The 19,295-nt window shown below is 41.7% G+C and overlaps 1 protein-coding gene across 3 annotated transcripts in view; it reads right to left on the bottom strand.

Moving 5' to 3' along the window:
• SAMD13 (sterile alpha motif domain containing 13) overlaps window positions 1-19,295 on the bottom strand; it is a 48,109-nt gene that overhangs the window by 11,049 nt on the left and 17,765 nt on the right. For all 3 annotated transcript variants that reach the window (XM_027114527.1, XM_027114528.1, XM_027114529.1), the window contains exon 3: window positions 5,561-5,672. In XM_027114527.1, coding sequence (XP_026970328.1) covers window positions 5,561-5,672 — 112 coding nt within the window. The remainder of the gene's footprint in view (window positions 1-5,560; window positions 5,673-19,295) is intronic.

Below are 19,295 nucleotides of genomic sequence, written 5' to 3'. Positions count from 1 at the left end.
GCAGGCTTCAGTAGCTGTAGCTGTGGCACGTGAGCTCAGTTGTTGTGGCTCGAGGGCTCTAGAGCACAGGCTCAGTAGTTGTGGCACATGGGCTTAGTTGCTCCATGGCACGTGGGATCTTCCCAGACCAGGGCTTGAACCTGTGTCCCCTGCATTGGCAGGCAGATTCTTAACCACTGTGCCACCAAGGAAGTCCCAGAGCTGGATTTACCATGAAGTTAATGAAGCTTAATTTTTGCCTTAGCAATTTTGTATCATGATTTTGTACTTTTATTCCAAAGGAAGGCTCTTAAAATTGTATGATTTTAATCTCCCTCTCTCCCCCAACCTCTGCAAACCTGGATTTGTCCCGGGTCTAATTAGAAGTATCCATCTAGAGTCACTACAGTTGAAGTCCATCCAACTATAACTTAGGACCATGCTCGTGGTTACTCTGACTGGCCTTCCCACTTTACTACTCCATTTGAGGAGGTTAGTGTTACTTGGCAATTTGTAACAATAAAATATTTTATTTATAGTTACTAAGTCAGTGGCCTCAGAAACGTATCAAAAGTTAGCAATAAGCCATCTGAAAAGAAATGTCAGTCTTGGAATTTCAGGCAAACAGCTTAAACAACCAGTTGGACATTTCAGAGTAAAATACTGTTCTTATTCATGTGGTTTAGGGGAAGTGAGGCGATATGGAGTAAAATTAATTTGTCACCATGAGTTGCATATTATTTTGCCATGATACTCTGAGAAAAAAATTCTCAGTGATTCATATTGTTCTAGAAACAGATGCACTGATGTCGCTCACTTGTGAGTTTGAGGATCTGAACAATATGAATTAAGTGACCTTCATTGAATGGCCCCTCTCCATGTCCATCTTCTTCACATACATTCTGAGTGAATGAGTCAGATAGTGAAGAAATGAAGTGACTACCCTACAACGGGCACACTGTCTTTGCGACCTGCAGTTAGGGTCTTTCTCTAGTTGTGGTGAGTGGGGGCTACTCTTCATTGCGGTGCATGGACTTCTCATTGCAGTGGCTTCTCTTGTTGAGAAGCATGGGCTCTGGGTGTGTGGGCTTCAGTACTTGTGGTGCATGGGCTCAGTAGTTGTGGCATGTGGGCTCTAGAGTGCAGGCTCAGTAGCTGTGGCTCACGGGCTTAGTTGTTCTGCAGCATGTGGGATCTTCCTGGACCAGGGCTCAAACCCGTGTCCCCTGCATTGGCAGGCAGATTCTTAACCACTACGCCACCAGGGAAGCCCCTGGGTCTTCCCTCCTGATAAGTCTTTCGGTTTGCACCTGTGGCTCACACAGAGGCTCAAAAGAGGTTGGCCAGAGGAAAACCTGATGGAGATAATTGCACTAGTGGGAAACTTAATGGAGATAATTGTTAGGTGTCAGTGTGCCTGCATAGACAAAAGGAGGTTATACAAAGATCCCCCAGTTAATTCAGCTGCCCCTCCATACCACAGGAACATGGGACACTCCTGCACTTTGGACAAACCTCGCTCAATGGCCTGACATCTTCCAAGGGAGCGTGTTGCTAGAAATCCATCTCTGAGTCTGGTTGCTACAACAAGAGAATATCCAGTAAAGTACTGTGAGATCATACCAAGAAGACAGACACTCTCCTGAAAGTTGGCACATGGGATGATGGACATGTCCGATGTCAGTGTTAGTGTCTTAGTCAGCTTAGGCTGCTATAACAAGACACCATGGATTAGGTGGCTTAAACAACAGAAATTTATTACTCACAGTCTGGAGGCTGGAAGTCCAAGATCACAGTGCCAACATGTGGCTCTTGATAGGGCCCTCTTCCTACCATGCAGATGGCTGCCCTTGTGCTATATCCTCACATGGCACAGAGGGAAAGAGAAGCTCTCTGGTCACTTCTTTTCAGGGCACTAATCCCATCGTGAGGGTTCCAGCCTCATGACCTCATCTATCTCCCAAAGGCCCCAAACACCGTCACACTGGGAGTTAGGGCTTTAACTTTAACGTGAATTTTGGGGGAACACAAATATTACATCTATAACAGCCAAGAAATTAAGCTCTCACATCAACTGAGACATGCTACCCTTGGCAACCCTTTCTGAACCTGCCCTTTTCTAAGGTGGTTTAGGGGATGTTCACATCCCTGCCATGCTTCCATCAGATGGCAAGGCAAAGCCTCCCCTAAGGAGATTTCAGGATGTGACCATTCTTATTGTTTCTCAGCTGCTATGACCTAGAAGATGTGCCTAAAAGGGTCCTGTGTTTGGCCTGGGGGTGGCCTGCAGTCTTCCCATCTGGGATGATTGGTGAGTGACAGCTGACTGCTTGAGGTCCATTGCCGGGAAGATCCTTGGAGGTGAAAGACTGAAGGCCTCTGAATCATGAAATGGAAGAGGTAGGTTAACATAGTAGAGGATCTTGATCCTCAGTCCTCATGAAAATCATAGCAGCTGCTTGTCATATCAGCCTGAGCCTGGCCAGTGGTTCCCTCCTTGCCCTCTACCTCCTTTAATGAGAAGAGGAAAGACAATGAGAATTTCAAAGCAGGAGGAAGATTTGGATCACTTCCAGAGAATAATTCAAGGCAGACTCTTTTCCCCACCCAATTGCCTTTCCACAAGAATGAAGAACTTGAGCTTGTAGATGATGCTTGCAAAATTCCAGTCCCCTGGGAATTCATTTCTCAGGCTCCAGAGTTGGAGAAGCAAGATGGTGCTCCTTTCCTCCCTTGAAGGACTTCTGAATGAGATGCCTTGGGAAACTGTGTTCTCTTTTGCCTCCCACTGTCACTGGTGCCAGAGTGATGTCATCCTTGGGAGAAAGTACCTGCTCCTGGGCCGAGCTCAGAGCTGGTCGGTTCCATTCCAGAATCTGGAAGGCCCAAAGAACATCCCCACCCCCAATCTGGGACATCTGCCCCAGAGGAGTCTGAGCAAAAGCTCATTCTGAAAAATACTTTTGGACAGCAGGGAATCTGGCCAAGAGACCTTTTAGCTAAGTCCCTTTTTTTGTTAACCTTTCACAATATTCTTTAAATTTAATTTTAGAAGTGAGTTAACTCAACTACAATGACACAAATGGACACTATATCATTAAACCAAAATAAAATATGTTCCAGCTGATCAGCCTTCCACTTTCCAACCTGAGCTACTTCCCCCCACAATTTTATTACAAAAATTTTCAAACATAAAGTCATAAGAATATTATAGGGAACACCCATACTCCCACCACCTAGATTCTACAATGAACATTTTCCATACTTACTTTATCATATGTCTATCCAACTACTCATCCCTCTAGCCAACTATCAATCCATATTTTGATGCATTTCCAAGTAAGTTGCAAAATCAGTATACTTCTCCCCTGAATACGTCAGTTTGCATACCATTAATTGTTTTATTTTTTTACAGTTCTTTTCATTCTGAGGAAAAATTTATTGGCTATGTAATACACAAATCTGAATTGTTTGCATATACCTGTGCATATGTGGTGACCAATGCATATACCCATAACACAAACCCTTATCAAGACACAAAACGCTACCATCACTCAGAATGTTCCCTCATGCTCCTTCCCGGTCATTCCCCTCTCCCACCTATCCAGAGGCAACCACTGTCTGATTTTTTTCTACCACTAGTGCATTTTCCTGTTCTCATCGTTTATCTGAATGGAACTGCTGTGGTCTATTTGTGTCCCCCCAAAATTCATATGTTGAAACCTAACCCCCAATGGGTCTTAGGGATATTAGTAATGGTATTAAGAGGTGGGCCCTTTGAGATGTAACTAGATCACGAGGGCAGAGGCCTCGTGAATATTTGTGCCTTTATAAAAGCAGCCCCAGAGACCTCTCTCATCCCTTCCTCCATGTGAGGACACAGTGAAATGACAGCTGTCTCGGAAACGGGCCCTCACCGGATACCCAATCTGAGAGTGCCTTGATCTTAGACTCCCTACCTGCAAAATCATGAGAAATAAATGTTTGTTGTTTATAAGCCACACAGTTTATGGTATTTTTGTTATAGCAGCCTGTATGGACTAAGACAGAAGCCATTCAGAATAAGCTCTTTTATGTAAGGCTTCTTTCACTTAGCATAATGTTTTGAGACTCATCCAAACTATTGTATATATCAGTACTTCATTTTTCTTTATTCCACTGTATGAGTAGACCAGAGTTTGTATATTCACTCTCCTATTGATGGACACTTAGGCTTACAGTTTTGGACTACTATGAATAAAGCTATTTGAACAATGTTGCACCAATCTTTGGTGGACATATGCTTTCATTTCCCTTGGGTAAATACTCAGGAATGAAGTTGTTGATCAGGGGGTAGATGTATGAGTGTTTATTTTATACTCCCACCAACAACGTAGGAGAGTGCGGTTGCTCTACATCCTCACGAACATTTGCAATCAGTCTTTCTAATTTTAGCTATCCTGGTGGCTGTGAAGTGATTTAAACTGTTATTTTGGCAAATTTTCCAAATTAACAAAAGACACATATGCATAGGGATCAGGTTGAAGGAAATACTGATTGAAGGAAATCTAGAGATTGGAATATATGATATTAGAAAAGTGCACTTACCCAAACCCAGCTTGAGAGAGTAAGAAATGGCTAAAGGGATGTGCAAGAAGCAGCCAAACACATTGCTCGCTTCATAATTCTCTCAATTATATTACAACATTAGAGAAGTAAACGTAATGCTTAGGAGACTGCAGACTTCATTGACAGGGAGATGGGAACTCTGTGTTTTCCTTCAGAGCTGGTCTGGTGTGGACCACGTGTACCCCGATTTGCTTCCTCATGGTCAAAGCCCTTTGAGCACCATCTCTACAAAGCTGGCCCAGCCTGGAAAATGGAATCGGGACTCACCCAGACAATTGGGAAGGACCCCCTGCTCCTCCTTTCCTCTCTCCAGTACCAACCCTGGACCTGAGCGAGGGAATTAACTTTTGGGGGCATCAACGTTGGGCCAGCACCTATCCTAGGCACTGTGCCTTCGCTGTCCTTTAATCCTCACGGCACCACCCTACCAAGTTAGGCATTGAGAGCCTCCTCTTACAGAGGTGAAACCAAGACTCAGAGAGTCATAGTAACCTGTCTGGGGTCACATAGAGTTACAAGAACCAGGATCTGAGTCTATCTGAGTCTAGTGTCCTCTTTCCACTAGACTTTGCTCAGCACCCAGCAAGCAAACTGGAGGAGACTTGATTAACAGCTCAGGTGGTGCCAAGCCCAGGAGCAGACGAGGCTGCATGTCTCTCAGCCAGATTGGTCCCTCCTTTTTCTCTCTTTTCTGCTTTCTAGTGTGTTTGTGTGGAAGGTAGGGCTGTGCCGTCTTTCAGAAGATGCAGATGTTGAGGAGACTGAGCCCTCCTCTCTGCAGCTGCGACTGTGTCTCCTCTCCTCTCCTGGCTTGGGTTTTTCTCTTGCAGGAAGGAATCGGTAGCTTGTCACTCCTGTCCTGCCCTCCCCCACCCCCTCAGTTTCTCAGGGGCTGGTATGGTCGGGAGCCTCACTCAGCCTTCACCAGAGGGAGGTGATCATGTTCATCATGTGTTTCTCTAGACCGAGTTACCTGTTCCTGAAACACACTAGCTTGCTCTTCGAATCCTGCGGTCCGGAAGTAATTGACGACATCCATCACGGCCCAGTCTGCAGGATCGGGTGGCCTCCCATTCTCCATGGAACTGCAAAATAACAATCAAGATGGCTGTCAGGGCAGAACATGCAAGTGTGTGCAGCTAGGCTCTCCACTCAGCCTCTCAGGGGCAGGCCTGGCCCAGCTCACTGCAACCAGAGGCCCAGATCCCAGTGTATCTGCCTCAGAACCAGAATCACTCATGCGTCTCTTGGGCTCAGAAGATCACTGCTCTCACTGGCTCAGTCACTCCTTTCTCTATGAACCTTTAATATAAAGTATTTCCTCATGTATTGTTTTTTAATCCAGAGATATTAAGAGGGGTCCAGGGCTTCCCTGGTGGCGCAGTGGTTGAGAGTCCACCTGCCAATGCAGGGGACGCGGGTTCGTGCCCCGGTCTGGGAGGATCCCGCACGCTGCGGAGCGGCTGGGCCCGTGAGCCATGGCCGCTGAGCCTGCGCATCCGGAGCCTGTGCTCTGCAACAGGAGAGGCCACAACAGTGAGAGGCTCACGTACCGCAAAAAAAAAAAAAAAAAAAAAAAAAGAGTGGTCCAGTGATTTCTGGCGGCCCACAATATGGTATTCATACCCCTGAGCTAAGAATACCAGACCTCTTACAATGTGGCCCCAACATGTTATCACTTTTCCCAACCCCAACCCCGCACATCCAGGGCTAAAGCCATTCCCCAACACACCATGCCCTTCACATGCTGTTCCAGCCACTGAATGCCCCCTCATTTTCCAACAAAATCCTACCCTTCCTACCAGTTCAAATGCCACCATCTCTGTAAGGCATTTTCTGGCTGCACCTGGGTGTTTGTTATAACATCCTCTGAGTTCAAGACCTCCATTCTAACTCCAACTGCAGCACTTTTCCCACTGGATTATACTCTGCTTATTAGACAGTCTCTAGGAGACTGTCTAATCTTTCTACGGAGATGTGGGCTGAAGAGGTACATTTGAACCTGGACCATTTCTCACTTTATTATCCCTTGTGTCAAGTACATAGTTAGGAATTCAATCAATGTTCAGACGACTAGATGTTGATCAAGCATTAGTTTGAGAGGGTCTCTGGGTAACCTCCTCAATGGATTTAGAGAGGAGGGGAGGAAAGGTGGAAGAGAGAAAGAGTGGCAAGGACCTGCAGTTACTGTGACTCTTATTTCTGTGTTTCAAGAGTATTTGTCTAGATTTCTCTATGCCTCATCCGCAGTGATTCTTCCAGAGTGTGCATCCCATCACATTGTTCCCCTGCTTCCAATTCTTCAAAGGCTTCTTCCCATTGCCCTTTGGATAAATTCCAAATAGTTTCACTTGGCTCAGGAGGTCCTTCAGGACAAAACCCCCTCCTAGCCCTCCAGCTGGGAATATATTGGTGAGTAAAACAGAAGGGTCATTACTCTTGTGAATACACAGCACTTTTGGGGTAGACACTGATCGGTAATCATACGACTAAATGTACAGCCACACAATGTAGCTGAAGGATAGGCACTCTGTTCTATGGCAGTTTGAGGGGCTAGGAGAGGCTTTCTTGCGGAAGTTTCTTTTGAGGTAAGGTCTAGAGAGCAGCCAGAAGGTTAACCGTATAAAGAAGTCAGCTGAAGATTATTCCAGGCTCTGTAGCAGGACTGTACAGCCCAGGGAGCCATGCTGGTGTTGGAGGCCACATCAAGGATTCTGGGTTTTTGTCTATGAGCAATGGGACTTGTGAAATGGTCTGATGTAATAGGTGTGACCTGATCTGACTCAAATTTCTGAAAAGAGGGTATTGGAGAGGAGCCAGAGGAGAAGAAGGGACCAAGCAAGAGATCATGGTGACTGAGACTATGGTGGAAAAGGAGAGAAGCACGTGGATTTCAAAAATATTTAACCAATAGAATCAGCATGACCTAGTGGTGGACTAGACATGAGAACAAAGGAGATCGAAGTGTCCTGGAACTGGATGGATGGTGGTAACTGCACTTAGACTGCATCCCCAGGTTTGGTTGGACACACTGAATGTGGGGTACCATCTATATCGAAGTTGAGATTTAATGTGGAACATGGGTCTGGAGCTCAAAGCAGATGGGTGGGCTAGAGGTACATAGCGGGGAGCCAGAAGCGTTTAGATGGCGTGTGAAACCTTGGGAGGGGACGAGAGGAGAACTGGGCCTAGAATCAAGCTTGGGAAGGTTCAACATTTAGTGCAAGTTGAAAAGATTCATGTTACTTTTAATGGAAATGAAATTGCCCAGACTTTGGGGATTCCTGAAAGTCTTCAAATATCCAAAAGTCAAGGGTTGACCTGTGCCTCTGCCTTGTTCCCAGGATAATGTTTTGCTCATAGTAGGAACTTAAAATATTTGATTAAAAAAACAAACTTCTCTCCTAGTTAAAGAAAAGGGAGTCACTAATCAATGGCACATGTGATCAACTACTTATCAACATAGCACTTAATTTAAAAACATTTAGAGCCAATGCTTGCTAGTTTTAAGTATTTTCCCTTTTGGGCATAGAGATTGTGAATCTATAAATACTGCCCATGTACATACACACTCACGTACATGCTCACTCACACACGGCATGTGCCCCCCCTGCCACCCTCCTACCATTTAACAGTCAATATACATGGGGAAAAACTATTTTTTACTCTAACATTGTTAAACATTAACATGTACTTTCAAATCAAGGCTAAATGTGTTTTTAAAAAATTATACACATGCTGGGATTTTCCATCCTCTCTTTAACATAAGCAATCATAAACTGACACAGGGGACTCTCTTTTAGGTACCATTTTCCTTCCCTCTCTTGCTTAAGTTGGGCTTGAAAAATGTTTGGAAAGGATTCATTGTTTTAACAAATCTTTCAAGTTTTCTAGTCAGCTCGCTTCTAGCAGTGAGCACAGCGCCCCATCAGATGCACTTTTAAGTGCCCCAGAAAACATCTGAACTCACTCTCCCTGTGGCTGACTTCAATTAGCTGCCTTTCTTCATAAAGAATTGTTATCTAATTATGATAAAAAAAAAAAAAACTATGCTACATTGTAATTTTAGGATGGGAGGCTTTCCTGATTCTTATTCTGCTGGGATATGACATCATCACTTCCTCAGTTCTGAAATATTCTTGAGTACTAGCATTGCAGCAGAGAACAAAGGCTTTGCAAAACCACTGGCAGCGTACCATGAAGAGCACCAGTAATGAGGAATGTCTCATACTTAGGGTGAGGGGATACACAGAAGAAGCCAGTGTTAGACCACTCACATCCTGAGAGGAGAAACTATCCGTCTCCATCTCTGCCTCCCTACAGCTCACAGCACAGGTTGGACTGGTGTGTACAGTTGATACATGGCAAAGATCTGTTACATTAACGTAATAACAACCAGAGAGCATTTAGAGTCTACAATGTGCTTTTCACGCATAATCTATTATCAGCCTCCCAGCTCCTTGTGAACTGGCTACTATAACCTGTTTTTAGGAAACTAAGGCTCAGAAAGGTTAAGAACTCATCCCAAATCACATAGTGTATAAAGCCAGGATTGGGTTCCACATATGCTTGCCTCCAAATCTATGCTTTTTTTCACTCCATACTCATTGATACAACAGATATTTACTAAAAGCCTACTGTCTTCTCAGTACTGTGCTAGAGGCAGCGTTACCAGGATAGGAATGCATATCCTTCAAGGAGCTGGCACTCTGGTGAGGGGAAGCAGCATACTCTAAGTATTAGAATTGGGGGGGGGTGAACTGGTGCTATTGGGGATGCACGCACTGGAGGGCCCAGATAATTCTGCCTGACCAGGACACTTGAAGATTTTTAATGCAATTCTGAAAGGCATCAATTGCTTCAAACACACACTAAGTTCCTCCCTGAGAGGGGATGGCTTGCAGAAGCAGAAACATGCAGGCACACATTGTCACTTCTAGGTTATGTTAAAGAATGATGGATGATTTTGCTGGACCCGTCCAGTGGTTTCAGCAACAGTTTAAACAAGAAACCTGGAGATTATCCAAGGCCACATGATGGTGGGTGTTGGGGAGGCCAGAGTGCCAAAGCCAGATAAAACTATGAGGACATTTCAGAGGATGGATTTAAGCGTCACCTTTCCCCACTGGTGAAGTCAGTATGTCTCCTCAAGGACTGTTATTTGTGGCCAAACTGAGATGCTTTGTTCCCTTTTAAAGGGACCATTCTCTCCAAATCTTTTCTTATAACTCATACGTGTCAAATTCCAGGAGGAATTTAAATGGTGCTGTTTAAAACACCTCCCAGATGGTGGTTCCCACTGTGGCTGCTAATTTTGCACTGATGAAATGAGATGGCACATATAAACGTTCCATTATCATTTGATACTTATTATTCATTATTGTCATAGCAAAATATTTCCTAGAATATAAGGTATAAAGATGATAAATTCATGAATATTTTTCCAAGCATGGAGGCTTTAAAAATATATATGTATGTTACCTTATTACAAAAAACTAGCAAGAAATGAAGGGCAGAATTTGTCTCCAATCCCATCACTTAATCAAATCAATGTTTCCATTTAACATAGTCACCTTTCAGTCCCTGTGCATATGGTTGGGTACATCATGTATGGATAAAAATTACATAATGTGTGAATAATTCACACTAGGAACTGATTATCCCTTAATTAAACAATCACCTCACTTTTAAAGAGAGCTAAAGAGACACAATCATGAGGACAGAAATGCAATAAATAACAAATTTGGCAGATACATGCAGATCGAGACCTTATGATAAACGTTTTCACGTTGGCACATGATAATTTTAAGGGCTGGTGGCAAAAGTCTCCATTTCCCCTTTATATATTAGTGGAGGCAGATGAAAAATAGTTGAAACCCTTTCTCAGAATTCAGCGTGTGTATATTTTATGGCATTTATGATATTATAGATTCTGAGGGTTGATCAGACCAAAAGGAAACTCTGGATAAATACAGCCCATATGTGATTTCAAAACCCCATTATACTTATTAATTGCATTTCTGCTTTAAAGTTCAGAGCAAAAGTTACCTCCTATTAGTTAATTATGGTGATATATTTATTTATCATGCTACTCTTATAAAGCTAATTCTCAATGTTACTTGTGTTTCCACTCAGAAATGCACTCTAACTTTGTACTTCCTTGATCTTTATAACTTATTTTCAAAATTAAATTAACCTGCTCTTTGCCCATATCTTAAATCAGCCTTTGGCTAAAAACAATGTAATTCTGATTGTAATAAATTAACATTGATCTCTCGGCCTATGACGTAGCTAAGAATGAAGAGACCAAATGAGCTTTAGTTTTATCTCCATTTTTTTCTCCCTCTCCCGTCATCCTAACAAGCAGGGATCTGGCTGAAAGACAGTTGGAGAAAGAGAAAGGATGATTCAAAGTTTCTTGACAGGACAGTTTTTCATTTTTTAATATCCAGCTAAATAAGAGTTGACTGCATTTAGCTGCAGCATACCCAAGCAACGAAAGTATTGAAAAAGCAAATAATTCTTCTGTATATTTCAAATTCTTTAGCTTGGCATTCAGGGATTTAATTCAAACATAACTTTCCAGGCTTCTTTCCAATTCCAAGTTTGTACTGAAATCCAACCAGTCAACATCCTGGACTTTCCCATATCCACAGCTTTGGTTATGCTACTCAAAGCCCTGTCTGTTCAACTGCCAAGGATTAGAACCCTACTCATTTTTAAAAGATACTGGTTAAATGTCTCCTTCCTAATAACCCCAATCAATCTTCCATTCCAATAATGAATTAATTTTAACATGCCCACAATGAGCCGGGTACTTGATAAGCCTTGGGAGCTAATCTAGTGAAAAGGAAAATCTCAAGCCAACTGCATGATGGAGATGGTCATATGTGTTCCCTGCCTTCATTATTTGTAGTGAGGTGGATGGACCTAGAGTCTGTCATACAGAGTGAAGTAAGTCAGAAAGAGAAAAACAAATACCGTATGCTAACACATATATATGGAATTTAAGGAAAGAAAAAAAAAAGTTCATGAAGAACCTAGGGGTAAGACAGGAATAAAGACACAGACCTACTAGAGAATGGACTTGAGGATATGGGGAGGGGGAAGGGTAAGCTGTGACAAAGTGAGAGAGTGGCATGGACATATATACACTACCAAACGTAAAATAGATAGCTAGTGGGAAGCAGCCGCATAGCACAGGGAGATCAGCTCAGTGCTTTGTGACCACCTAGAGGGGTGGGATAGGGTGGGAGGGAGGGAGACACAAGAGGGAAGAGATATGGGAACATATGTATATGTGTAACTGATTCACTTTGTTATAAAGCAGAAACTAACACACCATTGTAAAGCAATTATACTCCAATAAAATGTTAAAAATAATAAAATAAAATGAAAAAAAAAAAGCAAGTAAAGAACAGAAGGACTAGCTAGATGGAGGAAGGAGGGCAGTATGAGTCAGGCCTGTGCTAGGTGTATGGAGCCCTGAAACAGTAGCAACACCATGATCAGGTCCCAAGAACAGATGGGCCATCTTCCTGCATCATTTCTTTCCTCTGTAACAGGCATCTTGCCTCAGGCTCATGGCTTTCCTCTGAAATCACATGGCACTCTGTCCTTGGCATATCTCTGCTGCGAATATCTTCTGAACACCCCACCCCATCTTTCTGAAAACAAATCTGCCTCTTTCCTCACCTGCTCTCAGCTTTCTAGTATAAAGACCTCTGAACTAGTGTAAATAAGGACACTCCTCTCAAGAGGACTCATGAATTTCTGTTTTTCATTTACTATCAGATGCAATTCATGCCCACATTCATAATAAACAAAAACATATGCACATTTCATATCCCGATCATTAATACTAAAGACAACTGCATACAGATTGCCAGAAGAACTTTCCTTCTCTGCTCTAAGCCATGGCACAATGGTCACCATTCCAAAGAACTTAGTGTGGCTTTAATGCTGAGACAAACTCAGGTTTCCTTCAATAGGGATATCAGTAACACACCAGAATCTATGTAGAAAACAGCAACCCTTCAGAACTTCTAATGTATAGAAGATACGTAATGCATGTTTGTGAATTCTGCTGGCATCAATTGGAACTCCTGTTGTTTTCACACTTAAAATATGATGATATGCTTAGCTGATTCTATAGTTTTACTCATTTTACTCTTTTGAAATGTACACTTCCTTAAGGCAGTTATTTACAATGGACAAAATTGTACAAGTCAAAAAAGTGAACAGACTCAATTCTTAACCCAAGTCATCATTTAATTTAATGGAATAACCAAACGTAACCAAACTTTTAGCATAAGACCATATGATAAGACTGAAGTGTGTCCCCTCCACCCCCAAAATTCATATGTTGAAGCCCTAACCTTCAGTGTGATTCTATTTGGGACTAGGTCTTTTAGGACATAGGGCAATTAAGGTTAAATGAGGTCATAAGGGTGGGGTCCTAATCCAATAGGATCGGTAGCCTTATAAGATCTGCATGCATGCAGTGAGGCAAGGCCATGTGAAGACATAATGAGAAGGCAACCATCTACAAGCCAGGAAGAGAGCTCTCTCCAGGTGATGAATCAGCCAGCATCTTGATCTTGGGCTTCCCAGCCTCCAGAACTCTGAGAAATATGTTTATGATGTTTAAGCCACCCAGTCTATGGCATTTTGCTAGGGCAGTCGAGTAGACTAATACACCATATATCAGAATGAGCAGACAGCCATAAAATACTAAGGAATTAATTTTGGCTTCACTAAGAAAAATTAAAATGCACCAATTAAAAGCAGCACTATTGGGCTTCCCTGGTGGCGCAGTGGTTGAGAGTCCGCCTGCTGATGCAGGGGACACGGGTTCGTGGCCTGGTCCAGGAAGATCCCACATGCCGCGGAGCGGCTGGGCCCATGAGCCATGGCCGCTGAGCCTGAGCGTCCGGAGCCTGTGCTCCACAACGGGAGAGGCCACAGCAGTGAGAGGCCTGCGTACCGCAAAAAAAAAAAAAAAAAAATATCACTATTCACTACCATATATTCTCTGTATTCAAGAATCCATACATATGGCACTCTGACTTATTCCACCAAACATATCTGCAGAAGGGTTATGACATCAGATCCTGATTAGAAAGGTCATTTTTCAGGTTTGAATTAGGGGCTTAGTTTACTCCCCTCCTTTCTTCTTCTTTTGTCTCCCTCTTTCTTTTCTTCCTCCTCACTTTCTTTTTTCCTCCCTTCCTCCCTCCCTCCCTTCTTTTCTTCCTAACAAACTATCTGTTAAGAAGTATTTGGTATTTAGCCACTTATACTGTCTTGGGAGTTCTATTTTTCCATGCTTTTACTATAGTGGTATCTTACATCATGATCACTCCCTGTTCCAGATTGCTGTTCCCTGGAAAGAACAGCATCCCAGGAACCATCACTCACTGTGTTCAGGTAGAATTGGGCAGTGTGGTTGTGGGGTTTGGGAAAGGTGTATGAAACAGAACATTCAGGAACTACCTAGCAAGCTGGTTACAATTTCCTCGTGGCTTTCAAAGAACATACATCTAAGGACTGCTGATCATTTACTTGACAATACAAAAGGACAGAAATATGAGTAAATGAACAAAAGCTGAAGCCAGTGATCAGACACACAATTACTTCTAACAGTTTCCTCTTCCTCCTTCCCTAAGGAGCCTGGCAAGACTTCCAGGCAAATAAATAAATATCCTGTGAAGTTATTTATTTAACCCTAGATGTGACCACTTCCCTTAGAGTTAGACCCCTGGCTGATGTGTGGGTTGCTGTATGTGTAAACACTGTTGGATTCTTTTTTATGAGGTAGTAATAGTAGCCATTGTTATTTTTGTTATATAAGAATTCTCTTTGATAATTCTACAATGAAGTCAGAGTTTTGAAATTCTAGCAATACAAATAATAATTTCTAACTCTACCCTAACATTTTACTTCTATCATTCACCTCCTAATCCTCTAATTCACATGGGCAAAAATGACAACCTCTTTAAATTAATAATTATCTTAATATTTAATAGTTAACAGCCTTCAAGAGGGCTATTCCAAAAGTTAGTGTTAATGCATATATGGCCAATTAATTTATGACAAATGAGCCAAGAATACACAATGGGGAAAGGACAGTCTCTTCAATAAATGGTGCTGGAAAAACAAGAGAGCCACGTGTAAGAGAATGAAACTGGACCACCATCTTACACCATACACAAAAATTAACTCAAAGTGGATCAAAGATTTGAATGTAAGACCGTAAGACCTGAAACTATAAAACTTGTAGAAGAAAACATAAGTGGTAAGCTCTTTGACATCAGCTTGGCAATGATTGTTTTTTGGACCTGACTCCAAAAGCAAAGGCAAAATTAAACAAGTGGGACTGCATCAGACTAAAAATCTTCAGCACAGCAAAGGAAATCATCAACAAAATGAAAAGGCAAGATACTGAATAGGAGAAAATATTTGCAAATCCAAAATATATAAGGAATACATATAACTCAACAGCAAAAAATAAACAAATAAACAATCTAATTAAAAAATGGGCAGAGGATTTGAATATACATTTTTTCCAAAGATATGCAGATGGTCAACACATATATGAAAAGATGCTCTACACCATTAATCATCAGGGAAATACAAACCAAAACCACAAGGAGATATCACCTCATGCCCTTTAGAATGGCTATTATCAAAACAAACAAGAAATAACAAGTGTTGGCAACGATGTGGAGAAAAGGGAACACTTGTGCACTGTTGGTAGGAGTGTAAATTGGTGCAGTCAGTATGGAAAACAGTAGGGAGGTTCCTGAAAAAAATTAAAAGTAGAACTACCATACAATCCAGCAACTCCACTTCTGGGTATCTATCTGAAGGAAGAAACCACTAAATCAAAAAGATATATGGACCCCCCCACACATTCATTACAGCATTATTTACAATAACCAAGACATGAAAGCAACCTGAGTGATCATCAATGGATAAATGGATAAAAAAATGTGGTATATATACACAATGGAATAGTATTCAGCCATAAAAAGGAAGGAAGTCTTTCCATTTTTGACAACATGAATGGACCTTGAGGGCATTATGCAGGGGAAATAAGTCAGAGAAAGACAAAAATATATAATCTCACTTATATGTGGAATCTAAAAACAAAAAATTAAAAAAAACCATTTTAAACCCCAAATCATAAATACAGAGAACAGATTGGGGGTTGCCAGAGGTAGGGGTTGGGGGTTCACAAAATGGGTGAAAGTGGTGAAAAGGTACAAACTTCCAGTTATAAAATAAAAGTCATCGGGGTGTGACATACAGCACAGTGACTATAATTAATAATACCGCATTGTATATTTGAAAGTTGTTAAAAATTCTCATCACAAGAAAAAAAATTTGTAACTCTATATGGTGATGGATGTTAACTACACTTATCAAGGTGAACGTTTCACAGTATACAGAAATAATGAATGATTATGTTGTACATCTGAAACTAATATGCTATATGTCAACTGTATCTCAATATTTAAAGTTTGTATTTTAATATTAAAGTGAATTTAAAACTTTCCAACATTAATTACTAAGAAAAGTATCACTTGACTGATTTTAAAAGAAATGTTATTTCCAAAATTAAAAGAGTCTTTGCTTCATAATAAAACAACAAACTGAACACAAATGCAGAGGAAGATGGTGAGATACATGTGCAAGAAAAGGCATGGTTTTAATACGAAAGAGCTTCTTTTGAAAGTTGCTAAACTTTGTTGCTGTGAACTTTCTCTTGCAGTAGAGCTTCTCCACTGAGGGTTGAGGGGCATGGTGGTGGTGGGGAGATAAACCACTTGTTGTTGAGAAGCTGCTAACTTACTATTAGCATCTATTGTGTGGGAACATTGGTTCCTACTCCATCCTAGGAGAAAAGGGAAGAAGGGAAAAAAGACCAACTGATGAAAAAGGAAGTAAGATTAAGTGAATGGGAAAAAAAAATTCACATTGTATACTTGTAAGTTGTACAGATATGAACATACATGTGAAACACCTAGAATTTTTTTTTAGAATTTATTGAAAATTCTAACATGGATCTAACATGGCTAAACATAGATCAATGGTAAGAGTGTCATGTACCAAGGTTTTGATTAATCCAAAAATCTGTGTATCTGAAATCTACAAAAAGAGAACACTATGATCCCATTTGTTCAGTAAAGGTTTATGTGTACTTTATATACATTTACATATGGATACAGAGAGTATTTGTACAGAAACTGTCTAGAAGGACACATTCCAAACTATTAAGATGGCTCCCTCTTAGATATTTAGTTATTTTTAAACTTAATAAACACTATGAATCCACCAGGCAAAATAAAACCTATAATCTTGACAATAATTATATCTATCCCATGCCTGTGTCCCCCACCTGAGGTAATCATCCTCAACCTTATAGTCATTTAACCTTTCTCCCTGTGCACATGTGCAAGAGCTTGTCTTGGCTATATACCTGTGCAGTATGGTAGCCTCTAATCACATGTGGCTGTTGAGCATTAAAAATTTGACTAAGAAACTGGGTTTTTAATTTTCTTTAATTAGTTTAAATTTAAAATTTGAACTGGTATAAAGTATGTTTCTGATAAACACAACTTCATTGTTTTGGTGTAACAACATTTCACTTTAACCACTGAATCACCCAGGATACTACTGTTGAATTGAAGTTCTATCAGATGCAAGTCTCCTCTCTAGTTTTACACATTAACACATGGCAATCTAGTTGGTGTCCACACATTGACTCAGGTCAAATGATCTTTTCTATGAACCCATGTAATATTGTAATATGTTTGATGCAGACAGCGCAAGTTATGAAAATCTTTTCATGTGCTGTACTGGTAATTAATAGCCTTACTATTTTAATTTTAATATAATTAAATATTTTTTAGTTAAAAATAAGTATGTATAAATTTTAAAATTTAAAAAGGAGGCATAGGAGGAGTCATGATGGCAGAATAGGAAGATGCAGAATTTGTCTCTCCTCACAAGTACATCAAGAGTACATCTGCAAATGGAACGATTCTCACAGAGCACCTGCTGAACATTAGCGGAAGACTTTGGACACCTGAAAGGACAAGAAAAATCCCCTCACAACTGGGTAGGACAAAAGAAGGAAAAACAGAAAAGAGGAATTGAAAAAGGGACCTACAACCCTGGGGCATTTGTGGGAAGTGGGAGGGGCACCCATCTGAGCAGGCTTGCCCACCCCTCAAGCCAAGGTCTCCTTGACCTGCATAGGCTCCAGGGTCTTGAGCACCACCCATTCCAAAGCCTCCTTGGGAAACAGACCTGGGCACCCCTGCCTGAGACAGGAATCCACCAGTGCTGGTGGGGGCTGAGTGCTAAAGAGTGAGGTTAAGAGAGCAGATTCAGGGAGAGGACTGCTGTTGGCTGTGCAGATACAACAGAGGGGATGGGAGTAAGGGGCTCTGCGGCTGGGAATGCCCCTAGCGGAAGCGTGGTCTGCCTAGGAAATGAGGTGCCATCGTTGAGTGGCCCCTGCCTCCGTGCGCACTGGGAAGGACTCCACAAGGCGAGCGTGCCCCAGTCTGTTGCAACTGCCTGCTGGTCTCTGCCGCCAGGTGCATACCCCAGTTGTGGCTGCCACACCCCTCCCTGGCCTGAGTAAGTGTGCCCCAATCAGCCACTGCTTTTTCTCCCTCTCACCTGGGTGGGGAACAGACGCCTGAGGGTGGTGCACATGGAGAGGTGGGGCCAAAACAAAAGCTGAGCTCCAGGGGCAGTGTGACTACACAGGCCATGGATTAAACCTCTGTGATTGGCTTGGTAAATCCTGCGTATGGGAATATATGAATAGACAATGAGTGTTCCCACAACTGAGACCAGTCTAACTTTAGCAGCAGTGGACTCTGGGTGCAAGTACATGAAGTAGTTTGGTCAGGTGAGAGTCTGAGTGCCCCCACTGGGCCCACAGCAGCTCCAGAGACCTACCTAGAGGTACTGGAGAGCCTCCTGGGGAGGCAGGGGTTGGCTGTGGCTCACTGTGGGAGCAAGGACACTGACAGAGGAGGCACCAGGAAAATATTCTTATTACTATTATTCCTTTTTAGTTTGCTTCATTTTGTTCAGTTGTTGGTGTTCTTGTTTTCATTATTTATTTTTATTTTCAATATTTTTTATTTTTCTATTTTTACTTTTATGTGTTTTTTTTCCTGTTTTTGATTTTTTTGGATCATTTTTATGTGTTGGTTTTATGTTTTCTTTGCCATTTTTAAAAATATTAGTTTGCTTTCAGTTTTTGTTTTGTTTTTCATTTTTTGTTTTCATTAGTGTAGTCCTTATTGATTGTTCTCATTTTTGAGTTATTTTGTTTGTCTGTTCTCTTGTTTTTTGTTTTCTATGTTTTGTTTTTGTTTTTTCTGTCTGCTTCTTTGTTTCTTTCCGGTTGTTTGGTTTTCTTTTTACCATTTGTCTTGGGCTTGGTTTGTCTGTTTTCTTCTTTTTGTGTGTGTGTGGGTTGTTGTTGCTGTTTGTTTGTTTTTGCTACTTGTCTTGGGGTTTTTTTGTCTGTTTTATTTTCCTTTCTTTTTTCTCTGGTTATGCTACGTAGTTTGCAGGCTCTTGGTTCCCCGGCCAGGGGTTGGACCTGGGCTTCCGGGGTTGGAGCACCGAGTCCAGGATGCTGGACCACCAGAGAATTCCAGAGCCCAGGGAATACT

Source organism: Aethalodelphis obliquidens, unplaced genomic scaffold (assembly GCF_003676395.1).
Source record: "Aethalodelphis obliquidens isolate GAN/ISIS:26980383/991018 unplaced genomic scaffold, ASM367639v1 scaffold13, whole genome shotgun sequence".
In the NCBI taxonomy this organism is placed as follows: Eukaryota; Metazoa; Chordata; class Mammalia; order Artiodactyla; family Delphinidae; genus Aethalodelphis; species Aethalodelphis obliquidens.
Note: the sequence above shows the minus strand (reverse complement) of the source record. Positions and strands in the feature narration are given on the sequence as shown.